General features: G+C 42.6%; 1 protein-coding gene across 1 annotated transcript in view; it reads left to right on the top strand.

Moving 5' to 3' along the window:
- Positions 1-365: 365 nt before the first annotated feature.
- The window catches only part of MAD1L1 (MAD1 mitotic arrest deficient-like 1 (yeast)), a gene marked incomplete at its 5' end in the record, with an annotated part of 190,615 nt that continues 170,332 nt past the window's right edge, over positions 366-20,648 (top strand). Inside the window, 2 exons of the mRNA XM_009699503.1 lie at positions 366-422; positions 19,876-19,964. Coding sequence (XP_009697805.1) covers positions 366-422; positions 19,876-19,964 — 146 coding nt within the window. The remainder of the gene's footprint in view (positions 423-19,875; positions 19,965-20,648) is intronic.

Genomic DNA, 20,648 nt, shown 5'->3' with positions numbered 1-20,648 from the left:
GCTTGGCAAAACTGCGTGGGTTTTAGACTCTTTCTGAAACTTCCAAAGAAATAGAGAGGAGGCACAGTTCTCTGACTGGATCAAGGGATTGAAATTTGGGATAGCTAATCCAGTGGAATTCTTCTCTGCAATAAACCTGTTCTTTCTTGTGTATGTAGGCTTCAGGCTCTTTGGGACAAGATTGTCTCATGGAATGGGATACTGATAGGAAGACCTAATGCTTATAATTCCTTTACAATGCCGTGAAAATCATGGTGCCCTTAGTGGCTTTTTTGGTTGGGGGGAAGGAGTGCAGTCTTATTTAACTTCCAAAAATACATCCTAGATTTCATTTTCTATTTTTTTTTGTTCTCTTTTGTCTGAAGGCTCAGCTGTCTCAAGTTCTGGAAGAAGTGGGAAATCATAAGCAAAGAGCAGAGATGGTAAGTGTTCATCTTTGGGGGGTTTTTGAATTGTTTTACAGAGCAGCAACATATGCAATGTTCAGTTCATTTAAACAGTGGATCAGTTCCAAATATTCAGAAATGAATAACAAATAAGCATTGTAAAAGTTTGTATCACTACTGCTAGTCTTGGCATTCTCTGTCTCTGTACTCATGTGGAACAAGTGTTGGATGAGATCTAGTGGTCTGCCTTCCTTTTTTTGGCAATTTCCTTTCTCTTTGTAAGCAGTTCTAGATCAGAAGCAAGCATTTAATTTCATACTGAATTAACTCCTTTCTTTGGAGGCCTTTGATTCAATCTCAAGTGTGCAAAGGACAAGCAGATAAGATGCAAAAGAATTACCACAAACTAATTTTTTGTAATATCTATTGATTTTTTTGCTGGGTTTGAATATTTTATTGCCAGTTCCCTCAAGGACCAAAAATAATAGAGGCCACAAAACCAGGCAGTAGGGAGGGTTTATGTGCAGTTTCATGACTGTTGTATACAATTGTATACTGTTGTGGCCAAGAAGGCCAACAGCATCCTGGCCCATATCAGAAACAGTGTGGCCAGCAGGACTAGGGCAGTGATCATCCCTTTGTACTCCACGCTGGTGAGACCGCACCACTACAAAACTGTGTTCAGTTCTGGGCCCCTCACTACAAGAAGGACATTGAGCTGCTGGAGCGTGTCTAGAGAAGAGCGACAGAGCTGGTAAAGGGCCTGGAGAAAAAACCTTATGAGGAGCGGCTGAGGGAGCTGGGGTTCTTTAGTCTGGAGAAAAGGAGGCTGAGGGGAGACCTGATCGCCCTCTACTACTACCTGAAAGGAGGTTGTAGCGAGGCAGGGGTTGGTCTCTTCTCTCCGGTAACTAGCGATAGGACAAGAGGAAATGGTCTCAAGTTGCGCCAGGGAAGGTTCAGGTTGAACATTAGAAAGAACTTCTTCACTGTTAAGAGTCGTTAAGCATTGGAATGGGCTCCCCAGGGAGGTGGTGGAGCCACCATCCCTGGAGGTGTTCAAAAAACCTTTAGATGTGGCACTTCAAGACATGGTTTAGTGGACAGGGTGGCGTCAGGTATATGGTTGGTCTTGATGATCTTTGAGGTCTCTTTCAACCATAATGATTCTATGATTCTTCATACACTTGAATAAATAAGGTGTCAGCATTAACCTGTTTCCTGAACCAATATTTTTGCTAATGAGTGATTTGTGGGGTTCCTGCAACTTTTCCTAGTCACAAGAAAAACCTGAGTAGTATCCAAGATGTAGATGCTCATTCTGCAGATATGTTTTACACTGGATTATTATTTTATTACTAACGAATAAATAGCATGCATCACTGGCTAGTTAGTACGTGCTAAACAGACATCTGCTCTAAAATCCACATCATAAACTACATCGTCAACACTAGTCTTTTTAGGCATCTGCTTAACTCTACTAGGGCACTGAAGGGCAGAACCGGCATGCCCTTGCTGTGCTATTAATAGGTTGCCATACGTCTGCTAGTATCTTTCGTTTTTTAATTTGTGCTCCTTGCTGTTTAAAAATCAGAGTTTTCATAATTAAAGCATTAATTGATTCTGGTTCTGAGGTGGTCTTACGTTGTGGGCAAACATTTTTGTATGCTCAGCTGCTTTCTGTGGTGACGCAGGTCAGAACTGGTATTTCCAAAGAAAACTGAATTAATCCTATTTACCATCTGATCTCATTACATGCTGCCTTGTTATAGTTTTGAATTCTATACAATCAATTTTGCATTGTGCTCACCGGATGTATCAGAGGAAAAATTTGCTGTTATGTTTTAAATGTTCTGTAGTGTGTTTTTTTTAAACATTTCAAAGTTGGATTTTTTTGGCTCGTTAAGCCTGGATTTTGAGTTATTTGTTTGCCTTCAAAAATTTGTTGTATCAAACAGGCTAGCAGAGAGCTGGAGAAACTGGAACTTCCAGTGTTAAAGCATTAATTGGTGGTGTACATCATCCATCAGCAGAGGATAAAGCAGCAGTCAGTGTTTGGTGCCTATTCCCAATGATTACTCAGTGGAAAACTGCAGGTCTTGTGATCTGCCAGTAGCACTTACATCAACCTCGCATGAACAGGCTGTAGTGCGTAGTGCTTTAGACAATGGATTGCAGATTGTGGGGTGTGGGCTTTATTCAGCATTTTGAATTTTGTTTAGTAAGTATAGGAAAATTGCTTCATAGAGTGGAACAGAAATTGTTTATCCTCTTTTTCCCTTTTGAAGGGAAACCTGATGGTATAGCTCCATCTTTTCACTGGTGGTAGTTGGTTCTCCTGCATCATCAGGTGAAATCTCCCTGGTAGGGCAAGATGTGTCACTTCTTGTCTCCTACAATATTGGTGGTGGCGTAGGTCTGTCCCCTTTGGATGGGGCTGTTCCATTAGCTACCTGCCCAAGGGCACCAGCAGTTATACCGTCAGCCCCACTCTCCTCCCTGCCATCCAATGAAATGTTCTTTATGTTGGTTTCCCCCTCCCTGATCATCATCTCACCTTAATTTCAGAGTCCTTTAAAGCTGACACTTCAGCAGTTGTTTGCCTGATTTGGATTCCTGGCATCTCGCCTTGCTTTTCATCCCTCTCTCCCTTTTTCACCCGTGATCCACTGCTTGTTAGTTTGATGTTAAGCTGCTGCAGCTAGGGGGATGCAGAAGGGCTCTGGGTCCTGCTCTGGGTGCTGACAGATGTGGATATTGCTTTTCATCAGCCATTCTGTAAACAGGCTTATGGCCCTGAGTGAAATGGAATAAACAGTAGTCAGGTGGTATCGTGGAGTCTGATGGCTCTTTGGGCTGCTTGTGGGATAAACCTTTGTAGAGGTGACATCTCTAATGCCACCCTGAAGAGTGCTAATGGCTTTACCACCCTGCCCAGAGCACTGGAAATGAAGCGATGTGCTCTGGGGCTGGTAAACTAGTTGATTGGATCTCACTGATGAGTTTGATAGGCTTCCTTGATACAATGGAGAGCATCTTAGATGCTCTGGTAAATAATTTATTCTTTACATAGCAATATTTAAAAGTAAAATACTTGTGGGATGAATCTGATAGGAACATGGCCTCAATAAGACAGTATCTGCGTACTCTGTGTTCTTGGGAGGCGAGGGTCCTAGTTCAGGGAATTGTGTCCATGGGGACAATACAAGATGAAGGGTGGTGTGTGCTATAGGGGACACTGTGCTAGGCCAGGGCACAAGGTCTTGCTAGAGGAAAGTAGGATGGGCTTCCTGCACTAGCTGCCATTGAGTACTCCAGTGTATGATTTCACTGCTTGTCAGCTAAAAAAAAGAAAGAAATTTAAACATCTTCAGCTAATTGCAGTCGACAAGACAAAGGCAGTTTGACTTTCCAGTATTAATTAGCAAACCCATACTAATTAGCTTGTATAAGCACAATTCATTTTTTTAAATGCAATTAATATTGCAACTGAAGACGTCTCTGGGCTGTGCCGCTGTATCATTAACATACTTTGCCCTAATTAGACACGGCCAGTAGTGGCTGGAGAAATGAGTTTGTGATTACAACCATAAAAAAGTCCTGTAATATTTTATATCCTTCAGGGAACTTGAACCTAGAATTTATTTTCCGATTTAAGAAAAATTACTCTTATCATTGTGCTGTGTAATTATAACAATGAAACTTTGATTTTTCTCTCCCTCTAACATTTCACTTCTTTATTTTTCTTTATTCATGGCTTGAGTGTGTTCCTGTTGTAAGGGAACAGTGCTTGCCTAGTCTTCTGAGAGCTGGTACGTAAACGAGTCACCAATCTGATAGGGCTCAGATGACCTGGTTGTCCCACAGACCTGTGGGGTCTGTGTTTCTTTTATTTGCTGAAAGAATGTTTTCTTTGAATGAAAGAATGTTCTGAATTTTTTTTGGTGCCTAAGCACACTTCTTTCCTGCAATATTTGTGTATGTATGTGCGCTTTTCCAACAATTTTATCAGCACTGGAAGTTCTCTTTATCGAGGCTAGTGTTCCAATATCTTTATCTCCAGGATGTGCCAGGAGATTGCTCACAGAGTTCACACATATGGCTCCCTGTTTTGTGGTCCCAGCATCTTACTTCTTATGGTATGTTAGTCTAATGCTCTACTGGCATAGAGCTGAGTGCTAACTTCGCTCACACCAAAATATTATTTGTGGAAAATGCTTTTTTGTTTGTTATATTATTTTTCTTTCTCTCCCTGAGGGAGGGAAGCAGAAGATGTGTTAGTTTTTCTAATTTTCGTTTGCCTTTTTCATATCCCTTTGTAGCCAGGAGGAAATTGTTTGGCTCAAGCTTGCCGTCCAAGCAACAGCTGTGATCCCTGATCTTACACTTTCTTTCAGTCTGATTCTGTAGCAGTGGGCATTCATGTCAAGATTTTTTTTCTCCATCATTAATCCCTGAAGGAAGTCAGCTTGGTATTAAAAAAAAGTATCACCTGTATTTTCATTGCCCTGAGGTGCTCTGGGTATCTTTTGGCTTTCATCTTCAAAAGACAGCTTGACCCATGTGGGCTCTGAAATCTATAGGCTGCTCATTGGAACAAATTATATTTCACCCTCCAGCAGATTAAAAAGGATGGATATAAGAATCAGAAGAATTGCTTAGCAGGGTGGGAGGTAAAGAAGATTTGAAGTCCGAGAATGTAGCCATCACAAAACGAATGACATAAATTGAGTGTCCTTACAGAAGAAGTAGAGACACCTTAAAATGAAAATAATGAATGCCCCTTGCCTTGAGTAAAAGTGTTGATTAGCCGTCTGCAAAGAACGGGAGACCTTTATTTAAGGGCAGCAGATCAGGAATAGTTAAGAAACCAAATCATGTGTTCAGTCTGATGAAAGCATTATGTTTAGGATTAACTTAAATGTCAGTGACTACCTACACTGATGCTTATCAGGAGAAGTAATGAAGACAGAAAGGAGAATACAGGAAAGAAAGAAACTCAGAGAGCACTGTGTGTGATGTAGTTGGGAACTAGCTGCTAACTGGAAGGCAACATGAAAAATCGCAGAGTTTGAGGAAATCGCAACAGGCATCAGTACATAAACAACAAGGGACCCACACAGTTCACAAACCATTTGCATTATTACTGAAAGACTTTACTTTCTAGTGGTTGCATCAGACCTCCAGGCTTTTAAGAACTGTAACTTTTGATACTTAAGAGAAATACCTGGCAAGGATAAAAATTCTGTTACATTTTACTTTACAGGTGATAACAATGATAATATGAAAGAAGTGAGCTTTGGTGTAGAAAGACCTGCCCTGGATAACTTGGCAATATAGCTCATTTAATTCTTGTTTAAGAGTTATTAAACATCAAACAAGAAATGCAACAGACCAGGCATAAGAACAGAAGTGGTGTTCATTAGTGGAAATGTAAATTCTCTGTATTAGCTACAATGGGATGGCAGTTAAATGTGGGATTGGAGTACTGAACCGTGGTAGTTATAAACAAAACTGAAGCTTTACTGGAACATATATAGAACCAACAGGTTGTGAGGGGAAAGGAGACGACCAACCAGTGCAGGAAACATCTATCAAAAGCATATTTCATCATTTCTGAACTGATTTAGCAAAGTGACAGCAAATCTCCTTACCGTTTGACAGATTTTATCCTAACACCTTATGTGAGACTAGTGAGCCCAAGACAGATGAGTAGCGTGGCACGGAGCTGAGCAGCAATGTGAACACAGCAATAGTTTTAGTAAAGCAATTTTAGGGAAATATCCAGTTCTCAAATCAGATTGAAAAACATGAATCTGGTTATAAAGAGACAGCAAAAAAAACTGAACCAGAATGAAATGATATAGTAACAGAAGACTGGAAGAGGACTTTTTGATTATAAAGTGCAGTCCTTTGGTAACTGAGGCAATTGCAGCATATACCTCAGTTCATAAATTTATCAGACTTGTCCTGAAAGTGCTTTGGTTGTTTGTAGTATTACTATCATTGAAAAACTACTCTTCCCAATACTGAAAATATATGTACAGTTAATATCCTTTTTTTTTTTTCTTGTGCTAGTGTTCTCCTTAAACTACAGTGACTGTTCTTCCTTCCTTATTTTTGTGCTGTGGCATATTTATAGAGAACTGTTGTTCTCTCCCAGCATTTCGTTGGTCTAGGTTAAACAAATCAAGCTCGTGCAGTCTTCTCTCAAAACAGGCTCTTCAATCTCCTCGTGAATCCTGCAGCTTTCTTTAATCTTTTCCTGTTTTTCTGTGTCTCCTTTGAAGATGAGTAAGCAGAGTGGTCACATCATTCCAAGTGATGTTCCAGCAGTAGCTTGTACAGAAATATCTTCTACAGGAGCATCTAGTACAGGCGGGTACCTCTCTGTCCTGGATATAGCTCAGCTCTTCCATTACAGAATCACATTACCCATTTCCACTGCCACATGGCACTGATGTTCAGCCTGTGATTGATTAATCTGCCCAGCTCTTTGTCCTCCTCTCTAGTTCCTGACTGATGAAGGCTCCCAACTGTAGGGAGAGGTTCTAGCTGTTGTGAGACTTGCACTATTACATTTCAATTCTACTGCTATTCCTTCAGTTTTCGTCTAGCTGCTTCTTTCTGATCTATTTATGCACCTCTATGATAAAGCCTCCTTGCTTTGTGCTATCAGTAATTGTGTTTGTGCATTTGTATTTTTTGACCCAAGATCTTCAGTGAATTTTGTTTTCATGATCAATGTCTGAGACATCTTTTTCTCTATCAGGTAGTGTGACTTCAGCAGAACCTTTTGTTGCTTGTATGTTCTGTATATACTTCACAGTGTTTGTATTATTCTTCACTTTACTGTGCACTCCTGTTAACTTAGAAATATGATTTGTTGGAAGGAGAGGGGTGAGTGTGCAGCAGTCATCGATGTCCTGTTTCAACTTTTCTCCCTATGTTTTTACTGCAGAGCTTTGATTCTCCAGGTGGAGTAAACCCTAGAATGGAGGGATGGGAGTACTCACAGTTACTCTTCTCCTTTTCTTAGCTGAGAGCTCTCTCTTGCTGCTTGTTGTAAACAAGTACATTAAAATTAGTCCTTGCTGTTCCCCCTGGTGTAGAAATATAGTGATCTCTGAGGAATAGAGACAGAATTTTTTTTTTTAAAATCATGGTTTAGCATAGGAAGTGATGAACGGCCTTGGTTGATTGTGTTGCACCTGCTGCACGTTCTGTCTTGGAAAATTTACGTTTAACACACAGAACTGTGACAACATCAGAAGCATCTATTGCATGTGACTGCGGGCAAAGCAGAGAGTGTGGTGGAAGCTTTGGGATCTTGGTAGATAAGTGCTGACAAACTGCCTGTAGACTGGAGAGGTGATCAGTACATTACAGTTCTGCATGTTAATATCTCAATGCTATTTTAATTAGGTTAGAAGAAGAGACTTAGTGAGTCAATTCTTGTGGTTTATCTCTGTTTTAAAAATCGAGCCAGGCACATAGGATCAAAGAGTACATTCCCTTCAAATTAAAAAGAAATAAACGATCTGTTTAAAAGTCCCATTACACAAATGAACCTGCTGTTGGATCCATTAACGTGAAAGTTTTATGGAACTCAGCAGCACCGTTTGATTTCAACAGGACTGTTTTCATTTTCTCATCGAAGGCGATAACAGCTGACATGGCATTAGGACTTTCAGAAGGAAGAAACGTAGCTGCCTAAAATGGAGAGCTGCCTTACCGCTGCTCCTCCCTTTGGGCTCCCTGTGGGACAGGTACTGCCGGATTGCAGGAAGCCAGTCTGACCCAAACCTGAACAGCAGTTCCAACTCAGATGGGATGTACGGGCAATAATCTAATTCTCAGCCCGTCATTTGGAGAGACCTCCATGCTACAGGTGTACCATAAAACCAAGCTGTACTGACAAACACAACAGGTTGGTTTTTGGTAAAAAGGATGATGGCGACTGCTCAGCTTTTCAACTTGGAAATAGGCTGAGAGTTGATAATGTAGTCTCACCTTTGCATTGCAGGACCATAACTGGAACAAGGACTGAGGAGGGAGAAGGGGTAGGGCTTTTCCTCTTCACTTGTTGAGCAGAGGAGAAAGGTGGATCGTTTTCCTGTGCAGAGGATACTGCTGTGCTGCAGTTCAAGTCATCCTGTTGTCAGCGTTGCTGTTGTCATTGTAAAATCTGAGTTACAGTGAGTTACTTGGTTAAAAAAATTAATGGGATAGGGATATTATCAGAGGCCTTATTACAGTAGGCACAGCCTAGAGATGCAAAAGGCATAATTAATAAGCATGCAAGTATTGTGATTATCCAGACTTCATTCATCTTTACAAAGTTTGTAAGAAGTTTATGGGCTACCTCAGACTCATTTGGTTCAATTTAGTTGAGCTAAAATTTCTTGAAGGGTGCAGGGGCTCTCTGTTATGTTCAGCACTTTGAGAGGTAGGGGGAAATCAGGTGAGAGAGAGGTCCAGGATACCTCTAGGGTTCAGTAATTTCTGCTCCTTTTTACTGCCTTGCCTAAAAGGCAGCTTGGAGAAGGAACATGTGCTTCCAGTGCATGTCCAGAGCGGCAAAACAAGACTTGGACTGTTGAACAGTCATGTTAGGATGGGACAAAGTAATCATTAATTTTCACCTTGCTTGTGACAAGGATGGAGACCAGTTTCCTCCTGCTTTCACCGTCCTGGGAAGTTGTACCTGCATCAGAAGAGGGACCATCCTGAGAGATCTGATCCGAGAAGCGCAATTCTGTAGGCACAGTTTGTCCTGAGCATGAGGGAGGATGTGCAGATCTCTAGCTATGGGATCTAGGAGGGCATTGAGGGCATGCTCAGTGGACGTGCCTGCAGACCAAAGGTTGCTGGATACTTTTCTGCTTGCCCAGGGCTGGCTTTGTATGTACAAAAAGGGAAATAAAGCCTTAAAACCCATGAAGTTTCAAGACTGTCTTAGTCCTTGCACTGACAGCCTAATCAGCTTCCTACGTTATTTGTTTTGCTTTTGATGATCTTGTGTCTCAGTGCCCTTAGAAGAGCTTGTTCCCAGGGTTTTTTGCCTTTGGCTGATAGATGCTGGGGGGAAGTAGTAGTGGTGGCAGACTGGGGTCTCTCCGAGCCGCTCTGTCAGGGCAGCAGAGTCCTCCAGCAGGAGCTGTAAAACCTAATTTATCCACAGAGACAAGAAGATCATAGAGCAGAATTTTTCCTATGACCCTTTGGTAAATAATGAATGGCAGTGCCCTGCCTCTTTGGAATCGCTTAATTGAGGCTGACAACTCTTTGTTGTATTACAGGATCTAGCTTGTCAGGAGAATTTTAACTTATTTATGAATATTTCATTAACCTCTAAAGACTGGCTGTATAAAATCGAGCTCCTGCCAGGCCCTGTCCTGTTGATGCTGTATTCCGTGCTAATGTCATCCACTGCACATCTATTACACCTCCTCTCTCCTCCAAGCTGGACCTCAAGAGTTTATTGTTGGTGGCAGCAAGAACATGTTCACCAAAGGTTAAAATGCCGTGTTTCTGTTCTGGCACCAGAACTCAGCATACGGTGTTTGAGAGGAAATTGCTTTGTGCTTTTCGTTCTGTGATTACTTGATGGCAACTGAAAGGGACCACAGGCATAATCCCGAGAGGCTAAAATGGGCAGTATAGTCTTGGCAGGGCCCTGTAACCTTTGTTTTTTGGCATGAGGAGAGAGACTTCCCAGTTCTTGCGCATTAAAAGCCCACTGCTTGTTGTCGCAGGACAGCCTCAGGATGGGTCATTTAGCTAGGAAACCTTAAATCTGCTCTTCTTAGCCTGTTCTTTGGGGAAGAGTTTGGGGAACAAGTCTTCTTCAAGTGTCTGCCACTTCCTTGAAGGCAGCTAGGAGGCTCTGTTGAGAGAGCTGCTGCTTTCCTGCAGCTGAATCCCTTGCCCCATCCTCATATTTCCCATCTATGGGAGTTCAGGAAGCACCTTGGGCATGAAACTCTGCTGGCCTCCGCTCACCCTCCCTCTCTATGCCGAGAAGTGCCCAAAAACCGTGCTCCCAGCTGTAGTGAACTGCAAAATTGGGCTGGAGATGCAGCAGGAGCGAGAGCTGTTCTTAAAAGCATGTTGAAGTACAGGCTGTGGGTTGTTCCATGTGATTCGGAGCAAGAGGATTAAGTTCAATTTTCAAGTCTAGCACTCAGTGAAGGCTCCTTTGCTCTCTTACGGTATTAAGCAGAGATTGATTCCGCTGTATTTATGTTAGGAGATGAAGGAACAAAAATGGATGTTAGATTCCTCTTTCCTTTCCCCTTTAATCTTCCTAGGTGGTCGGTAAAATGCATAGATTCTTCTCTGACTGTTTATTCTGTGATGATTTTTCAACAAGAAAACTGATGGGGGGGGAGAGGGGAGCAAGACGCGGGATTACAAGCTACCATTTAATGAGAATTGTTGACTGAACGCTCCAGAAACTCCTCGAGGGTATATTTTCAGGAAACAAACTGTATTCAAACTTTGTACAGAGGAGGTATGACATCTCTGCAGATTTATTTGTTGCTTTGCCTGTGAATTATAGCTGCTGGAAGACTTGCTTCTAGCAGAAGTACCTACTCCTGCATGAAAGAAGTGGCCCGTGTGATGCTCTTCTCGAGAGCAGACAACTCTATTTTGCCAGTGCCGTGGCCACACTGGATGGGGTTGCAGCACATTCAGTCCGACACCTTGACAGATTTCCTAAAGAGACTGTTATTCCGTGTTTTGCTGTTCTAACGGGGAGTAATGGGTAGGAGGTGTCAGCCATTTAAGGTTAATTACTCCAGAGTTTCCTTCTCTCGGTGGACGCCAGCTGTTCTGCTCTCCCTGGTGGGAGGAGCTTTCGGTAGTAATTAAAGGAGACAGTCATCTACATGCTGGTGAAAGTGGTGGAGCGAGGCTGATAACAGCAGAGAGGCTCTGAGCTGAATGAACATGGAAATTAGGTGATCCTTCTTCAGAATGAGCTGTTAGAGCAAAGAGAGGGATTTTGAACGTGGAGCTGTCAAGGAGTTTTGCCATCACACCGTGATGGCGGTGGGGTCTCACAGTGGCACCTGGGAGCGTGGACAGGACAGGGCTGTAGCAAGGCTGAGAGGAAGAGATTCCTTGTCTGCTCCTTCCTCTGGGAGTTGAAATATGTAATTATACTTGAATAAACTCATGGGTTTAAATTAACACCTCTGTTTCCCTGGCTCAGTGGGTCTCTTGCACAGGATATTTGCTGTTCTTCCTTGTGAGCTTTCCAGTTTTGTTCATCTTGAGCTCTGAGCCAGCTTCCGTGCTGCTGAAATGTCCAGTAGTGCTAATTTCCAAACTGTCACCCATCTCAGAGTACTGTAAAGAAATAAATACAGCATAAAGTGGGGAACAAAGCTCAAGAAGACAAAATTGTCAAAACCATCTTAAGTTGATGCCCACATGATGATTGGTGTTGCACATTACTTGATGTTGACAAGGGGTCTGTGCTGGTGACCAGGGCAGTTGCCTTCAGACAGCATCAGCAGAGCATCTGTTCTTCAAAGAGAAGGACAGGCTCCTTCCAGAGCTGGTGTACAGTTTTGTATATATCACTTGTGAAAAAGAGCCCTAAGAGTTACACAGAATGGGTCTGCTGGAGCCTTCAGGCTGTTCAAAGCTGCAGGGTTTTGCACACCCTTCTGCACCTCCGACTGAGATACCAAGTCTTGGTCCTTAGTGCGTTGCTGCAGGATAACAGTGTCAGTACTGTCACATTATCCCCTGTTAAAGTAACAGCCTTATTTGTTGTAGATTAAAAAGCAAGAGAGAAAAAAAAAATGTTTTCCTCATTTTTCTTCTAGATTAAAAAGCAAGAGAGAAAAAAAAAAAGTTTTCCTCATTTTTCTTAAGTATTCCGAACAGGAGTATTTGAAATGGATGGTCTGAATAAGGGTTAAGCACATTATTGCTCATCAACAATAATCTGGTGTTGCGTGGAGCACCTGTAGGTGCGGGGCTCTGCGGTTCTGCTCGGGCAGGATGCGGAGATGAGCAAAAGGGAGTGAGTGAGTGGGGTGGGTCAGCTTCTGGCAAGGTTAGGGTGTAAGAGGAGACTTAAGCAGGGGCAGAAGTCTGAGTCCTGGAGCAAAGGGGTGTTGTGGAAAGAGTTTGTTGGATGGGCTGCGCAGGAGGAGGCTGACGGTTTGGAGGATGTGTGATGATGCTTCCTTCTTCACGTGTTTGCAGCTGGGCACCCAGCTCAGGGTCGTGGTTGATGCTGCTCATACGGGAGTGTGGTAATTTTGGGACTCCTGTGGCATTGGCCTTATTTTACAGAACAGAAACGGTTTCCTGTAATACCTGATACCATTGTGATTACATATGGAACCTTAGGATAACTGGTTTAAATAGGGGTGTCTGTGCGTTCATCCTCTTCAGCTGTTAGCAGCAGAGCTGTGTTCCTTTGCAGCAGTGCTGAATTTGGCTCACTGAGCTTGTTTGGAGTTTCACCAAATTGCACTTGTGCAGCACAATGTAGAGGGGAGGTGTTTGAAGAAAAGCTGTGGGCTGCCTGCAGATTGGGAATCAGAGGGGAGAGAGGTGAAAGCTCGTTAGGGCTCCCTTGGGGTAGATGAATTAGTTAATGACTGCTCTGTGCTTTGAAAATGCAAATGCTGTGTCAGAGCTAAGTCTGATTATAATAATCAATCTTGCTTTTGAGAGGGTACTGGAGATGGGGAGCGGGGAGAGGAATGAGACTGGGGCTGAATTTTTAGATCGCAGATCTGAGTTTCTCCACTGTCATTAAGGAAACATGACATCGCCTGAGAGGTCAGCAGAGCTGGGGAGAGGCAGAAGGTGAATTTGGGAGAAATCATCCTTGCAAGCACCAGTGGCTTCTTGACAGGCTGGAGTTAATTTGTAATTTTGTTCCTTATGATTGTCCGGCCTGGACAGGGAGGGGTTGGCATCTGCTCCTGTGCGTGAGCTACCCCTGCTAATAGGAAAGACAGAAACTGCCTCATAAGCAGGATCCTCCGGGGATGGGAGAGAGAGGAGGAGGGTGGCTGCTGCAGACGTCCAGCAGTGACAGCTCCTTTTCCCTTGGCACTTTATTCGTTTGTAGCAAGCGTTCCTAGTAATTACGCCTCTTAATTTAGGAGAGTGAGTGGGAGAAAGGAATATAAATTTGTGTATTAACTTTAGGGATTGGAAATAGGGCAAGCGAACCTTCTCTCTGGGAGATTATATTTGGAAATGAAATAGAATGACATTCGATATAAACTTGAAAAATTGCTCTCTTTTTACTGCAACAGGAGGAGAAAAGCCACAATCCAGACTGTATTGGAGAGAAGCAGAAGTCAGCATATGTCCATTGCCCAGTTCGGGTGTATTTACAATAATATGTATGCATGAGTACATTTTTAGGAAACTGTTTGCTGGAAGGTTGCTTCTAGCCCTGTCTTCTCAGTGATAAAAGCACACCAAGTCTGTTATGGATTGGGTAACCCGTAGAGACTGGCAAGTCTGATCCAGCTAGCCTTTGTCTTTGAAGAGAAAAAATTAATATTTTTTTTCTTCAACCAAGTGGGAAATAGGTAGTTCTAAACCACTTTTTATTGAATATCTGATTTTCTTTGGCTTTATTGCTTTTGTTTCACAGTAGCATCAAGGATTAATTTTCCCAAGAGAATGCACCAACTAATCCTGGGCTGCTTAGCCTGTTCCTAAATGGCAAGTAATATTTTGTTCGGCAAGTATGGTCCTATTTCTTTGAAGAAGAGTGAAGTTCACTAAGAAATCTGATGAGGCTTAGTCCTCCCCATGTATGCTTCTCTGCAGATGTTTTAGGGGAACAGCCCTTCAGAACATCAGCGGGCTGGATATGTGGAAGAGGTGATACTGCTTTTGCTGAGCAGAATGATGTGTGGAAGTGCTCAGCATGGTGCCTTACTAGCTTGTAGTTTTGCTGGAGACTCAAATTAAACTCACTGGTGTTTCATGTGTGTTTGATTTCTGTCCTGACACCAGATTTATAAGCTTATAGACAACAGGAGGTCACCAAGCTTGCCATGCTGCTCTGTGGGAAGAGAGGCAGATAAGATCCTTAGTCACTGCTACGTCCTTTGGAGAGAACCACAAATAGCATCACTAGAATAGCTGGTGTATCAAGCTCCTGGGGAACAGTAATTTGCCTGTTTTCAAACCTCGGCATGCAGGTCATACTCAGGGTACCATTTCTCTGTTCTTGTCTATTTTAGTGTACACTCTTCCAAGTCTGCTTGGTTTTCGTACATTTAAATATTTATATATTTAAATAGCTTCTTGAATTGTGTTGAGACTTGTAGTCAAACACAACCTCTCAATTCACCTTTCCATGCTGGCTCCATGCAATTCAGTCCCTATTTATCTCTGCCTTTTAAAATCAGCTCTTTTGCTGAGGAAGGCCTTTCAAAGGATGTTGCATCAGCCCATTGTTAAATAAACCTTTAGACATCTATAATGGATTCAGCATTTCCTGCTTTTTACAGTTCCAAGAATGCTGAATGACGTGCAGACACACTTCATCAGGATAAGATTGCTGTATCAGCCCCTCACTAAAATGCACTCATTATTCAAATAATAACTGTATGTCTCCAGCATGTGTTCTGTGAAATATGTGTACATGATGTGGGCGAATAAACCAGCCCCTTTTTTTCAACATGCAAATCCTAACTTTAGCAGTGGGTTGAAATACTTTAGACTTTGAGTCCTTTAGTACCCAAAATGAGGCACCTGAAAAGAAACTTGGTCATTCTTTTGGGCAGCGTGTTAAAATTTTCAGAAGTTTTTAAATGTGGTTTTCAAGGGGGACTGATTTGATGTAGAAGTTTAAGTCCCATGATAAGTCTCATTTTTTAGATGGGGTGTGGACAGTAGTGGTCAGACTTGTCTTCATTGACGCTGAAGCCAGCTGGAATCAAGTGGGAGGAACAGCAGGTCCGTAGCATTGCGGAGGCTCAGAGTACTTGTTTTGGAGGTGACAAATATGGGTCAGAAGTTAAAAATGCCAGAAAAATATACCAATAAATCAGCTCTCTAAAGTAAAGTAAAGTTTTGTTTCTTCTAGCTGTCAGGAGATGAATTTATAATTTTATGTTTCTTCTGCCATCTCTTGTATCTTAAAATAATTCCTACAGAAGAGAGAACCAGCAAGAAACATTTTTCTTACACTACTGTGGGTGTTTGCTATGTCATTAACACTTGGAGGAGAACCACCATCTTGAAATCCTGTCCAGGCAGGTTTAAAAGTAAGGCTGAAAGAAGAATGATATTTCATTTAATTAAACACTAGACAAAAATCCATGCATGTTCTTCCCTCCTCTCTTTCTCAGTTTGAGATAGTAATGATGACACCTTTTGGGGTACTTGCGTATTTGTGGAAGTGGACATTCTAAAATTATTCTGTATACTAGATGTGTCCTGATCACTATTGAGAGCAGTAAAGCTGGACTGAAATTTGTACTTATGAAGTGGAATAGAGTAGAAAAAGTTCAGGATAAACGGGATCATTTTAGGTTGAGAGCAAGAGGTTCCAGTATATTCTGAGAAGAGAACATCACATAGTAAAAATGTTAAGTACCTGTTTATGTGTTTTATTCACAAGTCATGGGCTCTGACATTGCTCATTATTCTGCCTTTTCTAGTGCCATAAAAACCTTTAAGAAAATTAAAATAATAGCTTGGTTTCTTTTCAAGTTGCTAATGTGTTCTGTACAGTGACGAGATCACTGGGGGCCTGATCCTGGACGATATTAACCCTGAAGCTCCTGCAGAAGTTGTCGGTACTTAGATCCCTCTTGTGCAGTTTTCAAGATAAGAGATGCAATGCTATATTTTGGAACAATGTTCTCTCTCTGCTCTCAATTCTACTTAAAAGAGCCAGATCAACATAAAAGAGAGCTAAAGGATCCAAGCCTGACCTAGGTCATTTGGTACTGAATGGGGGAATACAGCAATGAGGTGTAATTTGAGCAGCCCTCTCTGCTGGGTAATGGCTTCTACTAGTTTAATGTATTCAAAGTAATAAAAATTTAACTGAGCCAGTTATATAAAATTATTGATAAAAATTGGAAGAGTTTAGGCAGGAATATTGAGTTAGTCCAAAAAGCAGAAAATGCCTGCTGAAAATGGCATCTAGTGAACAAGAGAGGGTAGGACTGGAAATTAATTGAGGAAAAGGGATGTGATGGGAATTAGGCAGAGAAAACAGCAAGAGGGAATTGGCTTTTCCTCTCCTTATCCCTTCTTGAGGCCATTCTTTGCCACTGGTACCAAGAGGACAAGTGGACAGGAAGGGATAAACTTTGCCACCAAGATGAGTCATTTCACTTATCGCCCAGAGCTACCTCGAGAGGCTGTGTCAAAGGGAATGGTCTCGGTAACCTCCTCACCTCTTAGGCTTGCACATAGTTCTGAAAATTATGTAGAATATGGGTTTGTACTTCTCCTATTACTGCCTTCCTGTTGCTTATTTTCCTTGTTCAGTTCTGCTACTTCTTTCTCTTCTCTCTGCTTTCTGTCTTGAGCGCATCATGCACAGAACTGCAGCGATAGTCCAGCTGGAGGAGCAGGTAGTGGCAATGTCTAACGCAGCGTTACGCTGGTTCGAGTGTGCCAGGTCTGACTGGGGGCTGGGGAGATCCTGTTCTGCTTGGATTATCCAGCAGGTGAAACTGCAAGGAAGAGGAAGGTTTTATCAACGGATTCATTATTTTTTTGCCTTTTTCCTGTTCTCTTCATTCTTGTTTCCTGAAGACCTATTTGCCTGTGCTGTGTTGCCTTTGGAAAAGCAGAACTGGATCCCAACAATAAGCCACTCCCATCTTATCTCGACTAACTTTCTTTTTGACCTGTAAAAGACACAAATAATGTTTTTAATATCTTCTGTGAGGTTGACAGTCAGGGATATTTTCCTCACTGAAACCCTAACAATTAAAGGAAACAAGCAGCATTATTTTGAATGAAGTATTTAATACCTTAGCTGGTTTACTTTCTTTTTTTTCATAAACGATTAGTGAGATTTTAATGACAATAATTTGATGTGGCACAAAGTTGTGCCTTGGCCTGAACTTGAAACTCTCCAGGAGTTTTAATCCTAGTTCTGGGAAGCAGGTCTGTGTCAACATGTAACTGTTCGAGCCAGTTTTGTCTCTAAAGGTATCACTGTGCCTTCCTCTCCCTTCTCACTTCAGGCACATCAGATTTTCAGTCCAGGTAGTTTTGGTGCCTGAAAATTCGAAGGACATAGAAATTACATAAAATGCCCTTACTGTCCCTGTGTCCTTCCCTCCTCATTCTCCTTCAATGACTTATTCTTAGAAACCAAGCAGAATCTCATCACGCTGCTGCTGAGCATACCTGGCACTAATTTGTCACCACTGCACATCAGGCAAGACCTGCGCTGATGCTTTTCACGTCAGCATTCGCTTCAGCATGTGTGCGTTCCCTCTCCTGTCTCCTTTTCCCATTACACACTCCATTTTTTTCCTCTTTCTGCAGCCAACAGAAGAGACACCAGATCACAACAACAGATTATTCACCTACCCCCTCTGTCCCCCCTTTCTCCCCCAAGAAGGTGGCCGTGATTTATCTGCTCATGTCAGTGAGCAGGTGGCAGTTAGACTCAAGGCTGAGCCTGCTTAGCCTGTGATAAATAACATATTTACCAGCCCTTCCATCTTCAAATGCTGTCCACATGCATTCCAGAAAGCAACACAAAACTCTTAATAGCAAACACATCCAGGCTTCAGCAGACGTGGGAAACGGGAGATATAATGAGTGTTTTCCTGCTAGAAGTAGGTTGGAATTGAAGCATGCTCCTCATCCCAGTACCTTTTATTCACGTTCCTGGAATTATCTGGCGTGCTTGCTTTATCCCCAACCATCTGTGATGGGCTGAGCTGGGAGAGATAAGCTCAGTAATCAGAAAATTGAGGGAAGCATTTCTGGCTGTGATAATCTTATCAGGCAGCTAATATACATTAACATTTGTACAGCCTGATGATGCAGGTGGGCCTTTGCTTATTTTTTCTTCCTGGATGCCTTTTGACAGGCAGGGGGAGAATGCAGGGCTTCAGGGTGCTGGGGGAAATTTGACTAAAACCTCTTTTCTACCCTCTCTCTTCTGCTCTGTCCCTGTGGTGTCAGAAAGAGGAGGGAGAATAATCCAACCATCCCTTTTCTGCCCTTTCGTGCTAACAGTGCTGCCATGCTCTGTCTGTCTTTTCTGGTAAGCATGGAAGGGCAAAGAGGCATTATGTCAAAATTTCAGTTCTGGCTGAGCAATATGACTGCGTGTGTCAATATGCTCCTCTACCTTGTAAAACTGGGGAGTTTCTGCCAACTTGCTGTCTGCAAGAAGTTTGCCATTGCAATGTGATTTTGCTCTACAAGTCTAATCCATCCATTGAAGGGAATGGTGTATTAATGGATTATTTCCCTGATGCTGAGCATTGAGCTCTCTGTGTTCATAAATTTTAATCTGTAATTAGGGCTGGATTGTTTATTGTTTTCCTCCTGAGTGAAAAATACAGTTTCTGGCAATAGATTTATTAGGGGAGTTAGTCACCAGGTGCTAAAAGACAGATGACAAAAGGAAATCCAAAATCTCAAGGATGAGTGCAAAGGAGGTCTAATCTGGGAGAAGGTGCTGGAACAGAAGTTTGAGTATCCTCTAGGTAGTTTGCCTCTGCTTGCAGTTCATAATAAATCATTTTCTGAGGGGTTTAGAAACAAGTAACATATGTAGTTTATCAATCTATGCATTGTCTTGATAGCTAAATTAGGGATACAGATTCGTGTAAGTCAGAGAGCCTGGGCATGATAGAGTCTGGGTAAGAAGTTTTCATGTCTGTAGACTTTTGAAGTACTTTCTTGTGAGTTCCTTCCCAAACAAGGCTAGAGGCAGAAAGTATTCTTAATTGTTTATTCCACCAGAGCTACCTGAGCAGCTTGAGCTAAAAGTGTATATTGGAAAGTGCTGGAAATATTCCCCAGTCTTTTGAATTCAATGTATATGTCTCAGAGTTGTCCTGGACAAGACAGTATAATCCTGTGGTTCATTTCTGCTGGGGAGGAATTGAAGCTAAATGAGGCTGAACTGTCAATACTGAATCTCAAATACCAGAAAGCTCCTAATACCACACAGATAATTCTCTGCATCCCATTATCCATGGACAACAGGTAGGGGAAATATCTGGAAGAGAAACAGAAGCTTTGCTTAGAGACAGTCAACTTTGTGCCTCATCTACTGTGGAGAAAATGTTTGGGAAGGCAAAAGGGACTGCAAAGGGAAGCAGGGTTAACTGAAGTTTTGACATTCAACACAGGAAAAGTTATGCTTCATGTCTCTATCCTGAGAAAGGTCTGATCTGTGCAGAACACCATGATTTCCTCCTCCTCCCTTTGCTGTTCTTGTGTGCCCCTTGTTAGTACTGGAGGAACTGATGCCTTTTCTTTTCTACAGCTGGAGGTGGAGATGAAGGCCCTGAAGTCACAGGAGTGCACAGCTGAGCAAAGCACCATCATCACCAAGGAGGAGGTTGACATGCTCAGGTAGGCAAAGCAAGGGGAAGGCTGAGAAGATTCTACCATTTTCGGTGGAACTAATGAGAGTGGAAATGCCAAGAGTAGTTTCATTTCCTGCTCTGGTTATTGTTGTATCGTGATAGAGCACTAGGTATAGGACTGCACCATAGAATCATAGAATGGTTTGGGTTGGAACAGACCTTAAAGACCACCTAGTTCCAACCCCTCTGCCATGGGCAGGGACATCTTCCACCGAACCAGGTGGAAGCCTGGTCTTCCAAAGCCCCATCCAACCTGGCATTGAACACTTCCAGGGATGGGGCAGCCACAACTTCCCTGGGCAACTTCTTCCAATGCCTCACCGCCCTCATGGGGAAGAAGTTCTTCCTAATCTTTAATCTAAATCTACCCTCTTCCAGTTTAAAGCCACTGCCCCTTGTCGTATCACTACAGACCCTTGTAAAAGTCCCTCTCCAGCTTTCTTGTAGGCCCTTTTAGGTACTGGAAGGCTGCTCTAAGGTCTCCCCGGAGCCTTCTCTTCTCCAGGCTGAACAACCCCAACTCTCTCAGCCTATCCTCACAGGAGAGGTGCTCCAGCCCTTGGATCATCTTCATGGCCTTCTCTGGACTCGCTCCAACAGGTCCATGTCCTTCTTGTGCTGAGGACCCCAGAGCTGAAGGCAGTACTGCTGGGGGGGGCTCACCAGAGAA

The sequence above is a fragment of the Cariama cristata genome, unplaced genomic scaffold, assembly GCF_000690535.1.
Source record: "Cariama cristata isolate BGI_N322 unplaced genomic scaffold, ASM69053v1 scaffold6084, whole genome shotgun sequence".
Taxonomy (NCBI): domain Eukaryota; kingdom Metazoa; phylum Chordata; class Aves; order Cariamiformes; family Cariamidae; genus Cariama; species Cariama cristata.
Note: the sequence above shows the minus strand (reverse complement) of the source record. Positions and strands in the feature narration are given on the sequence as shown.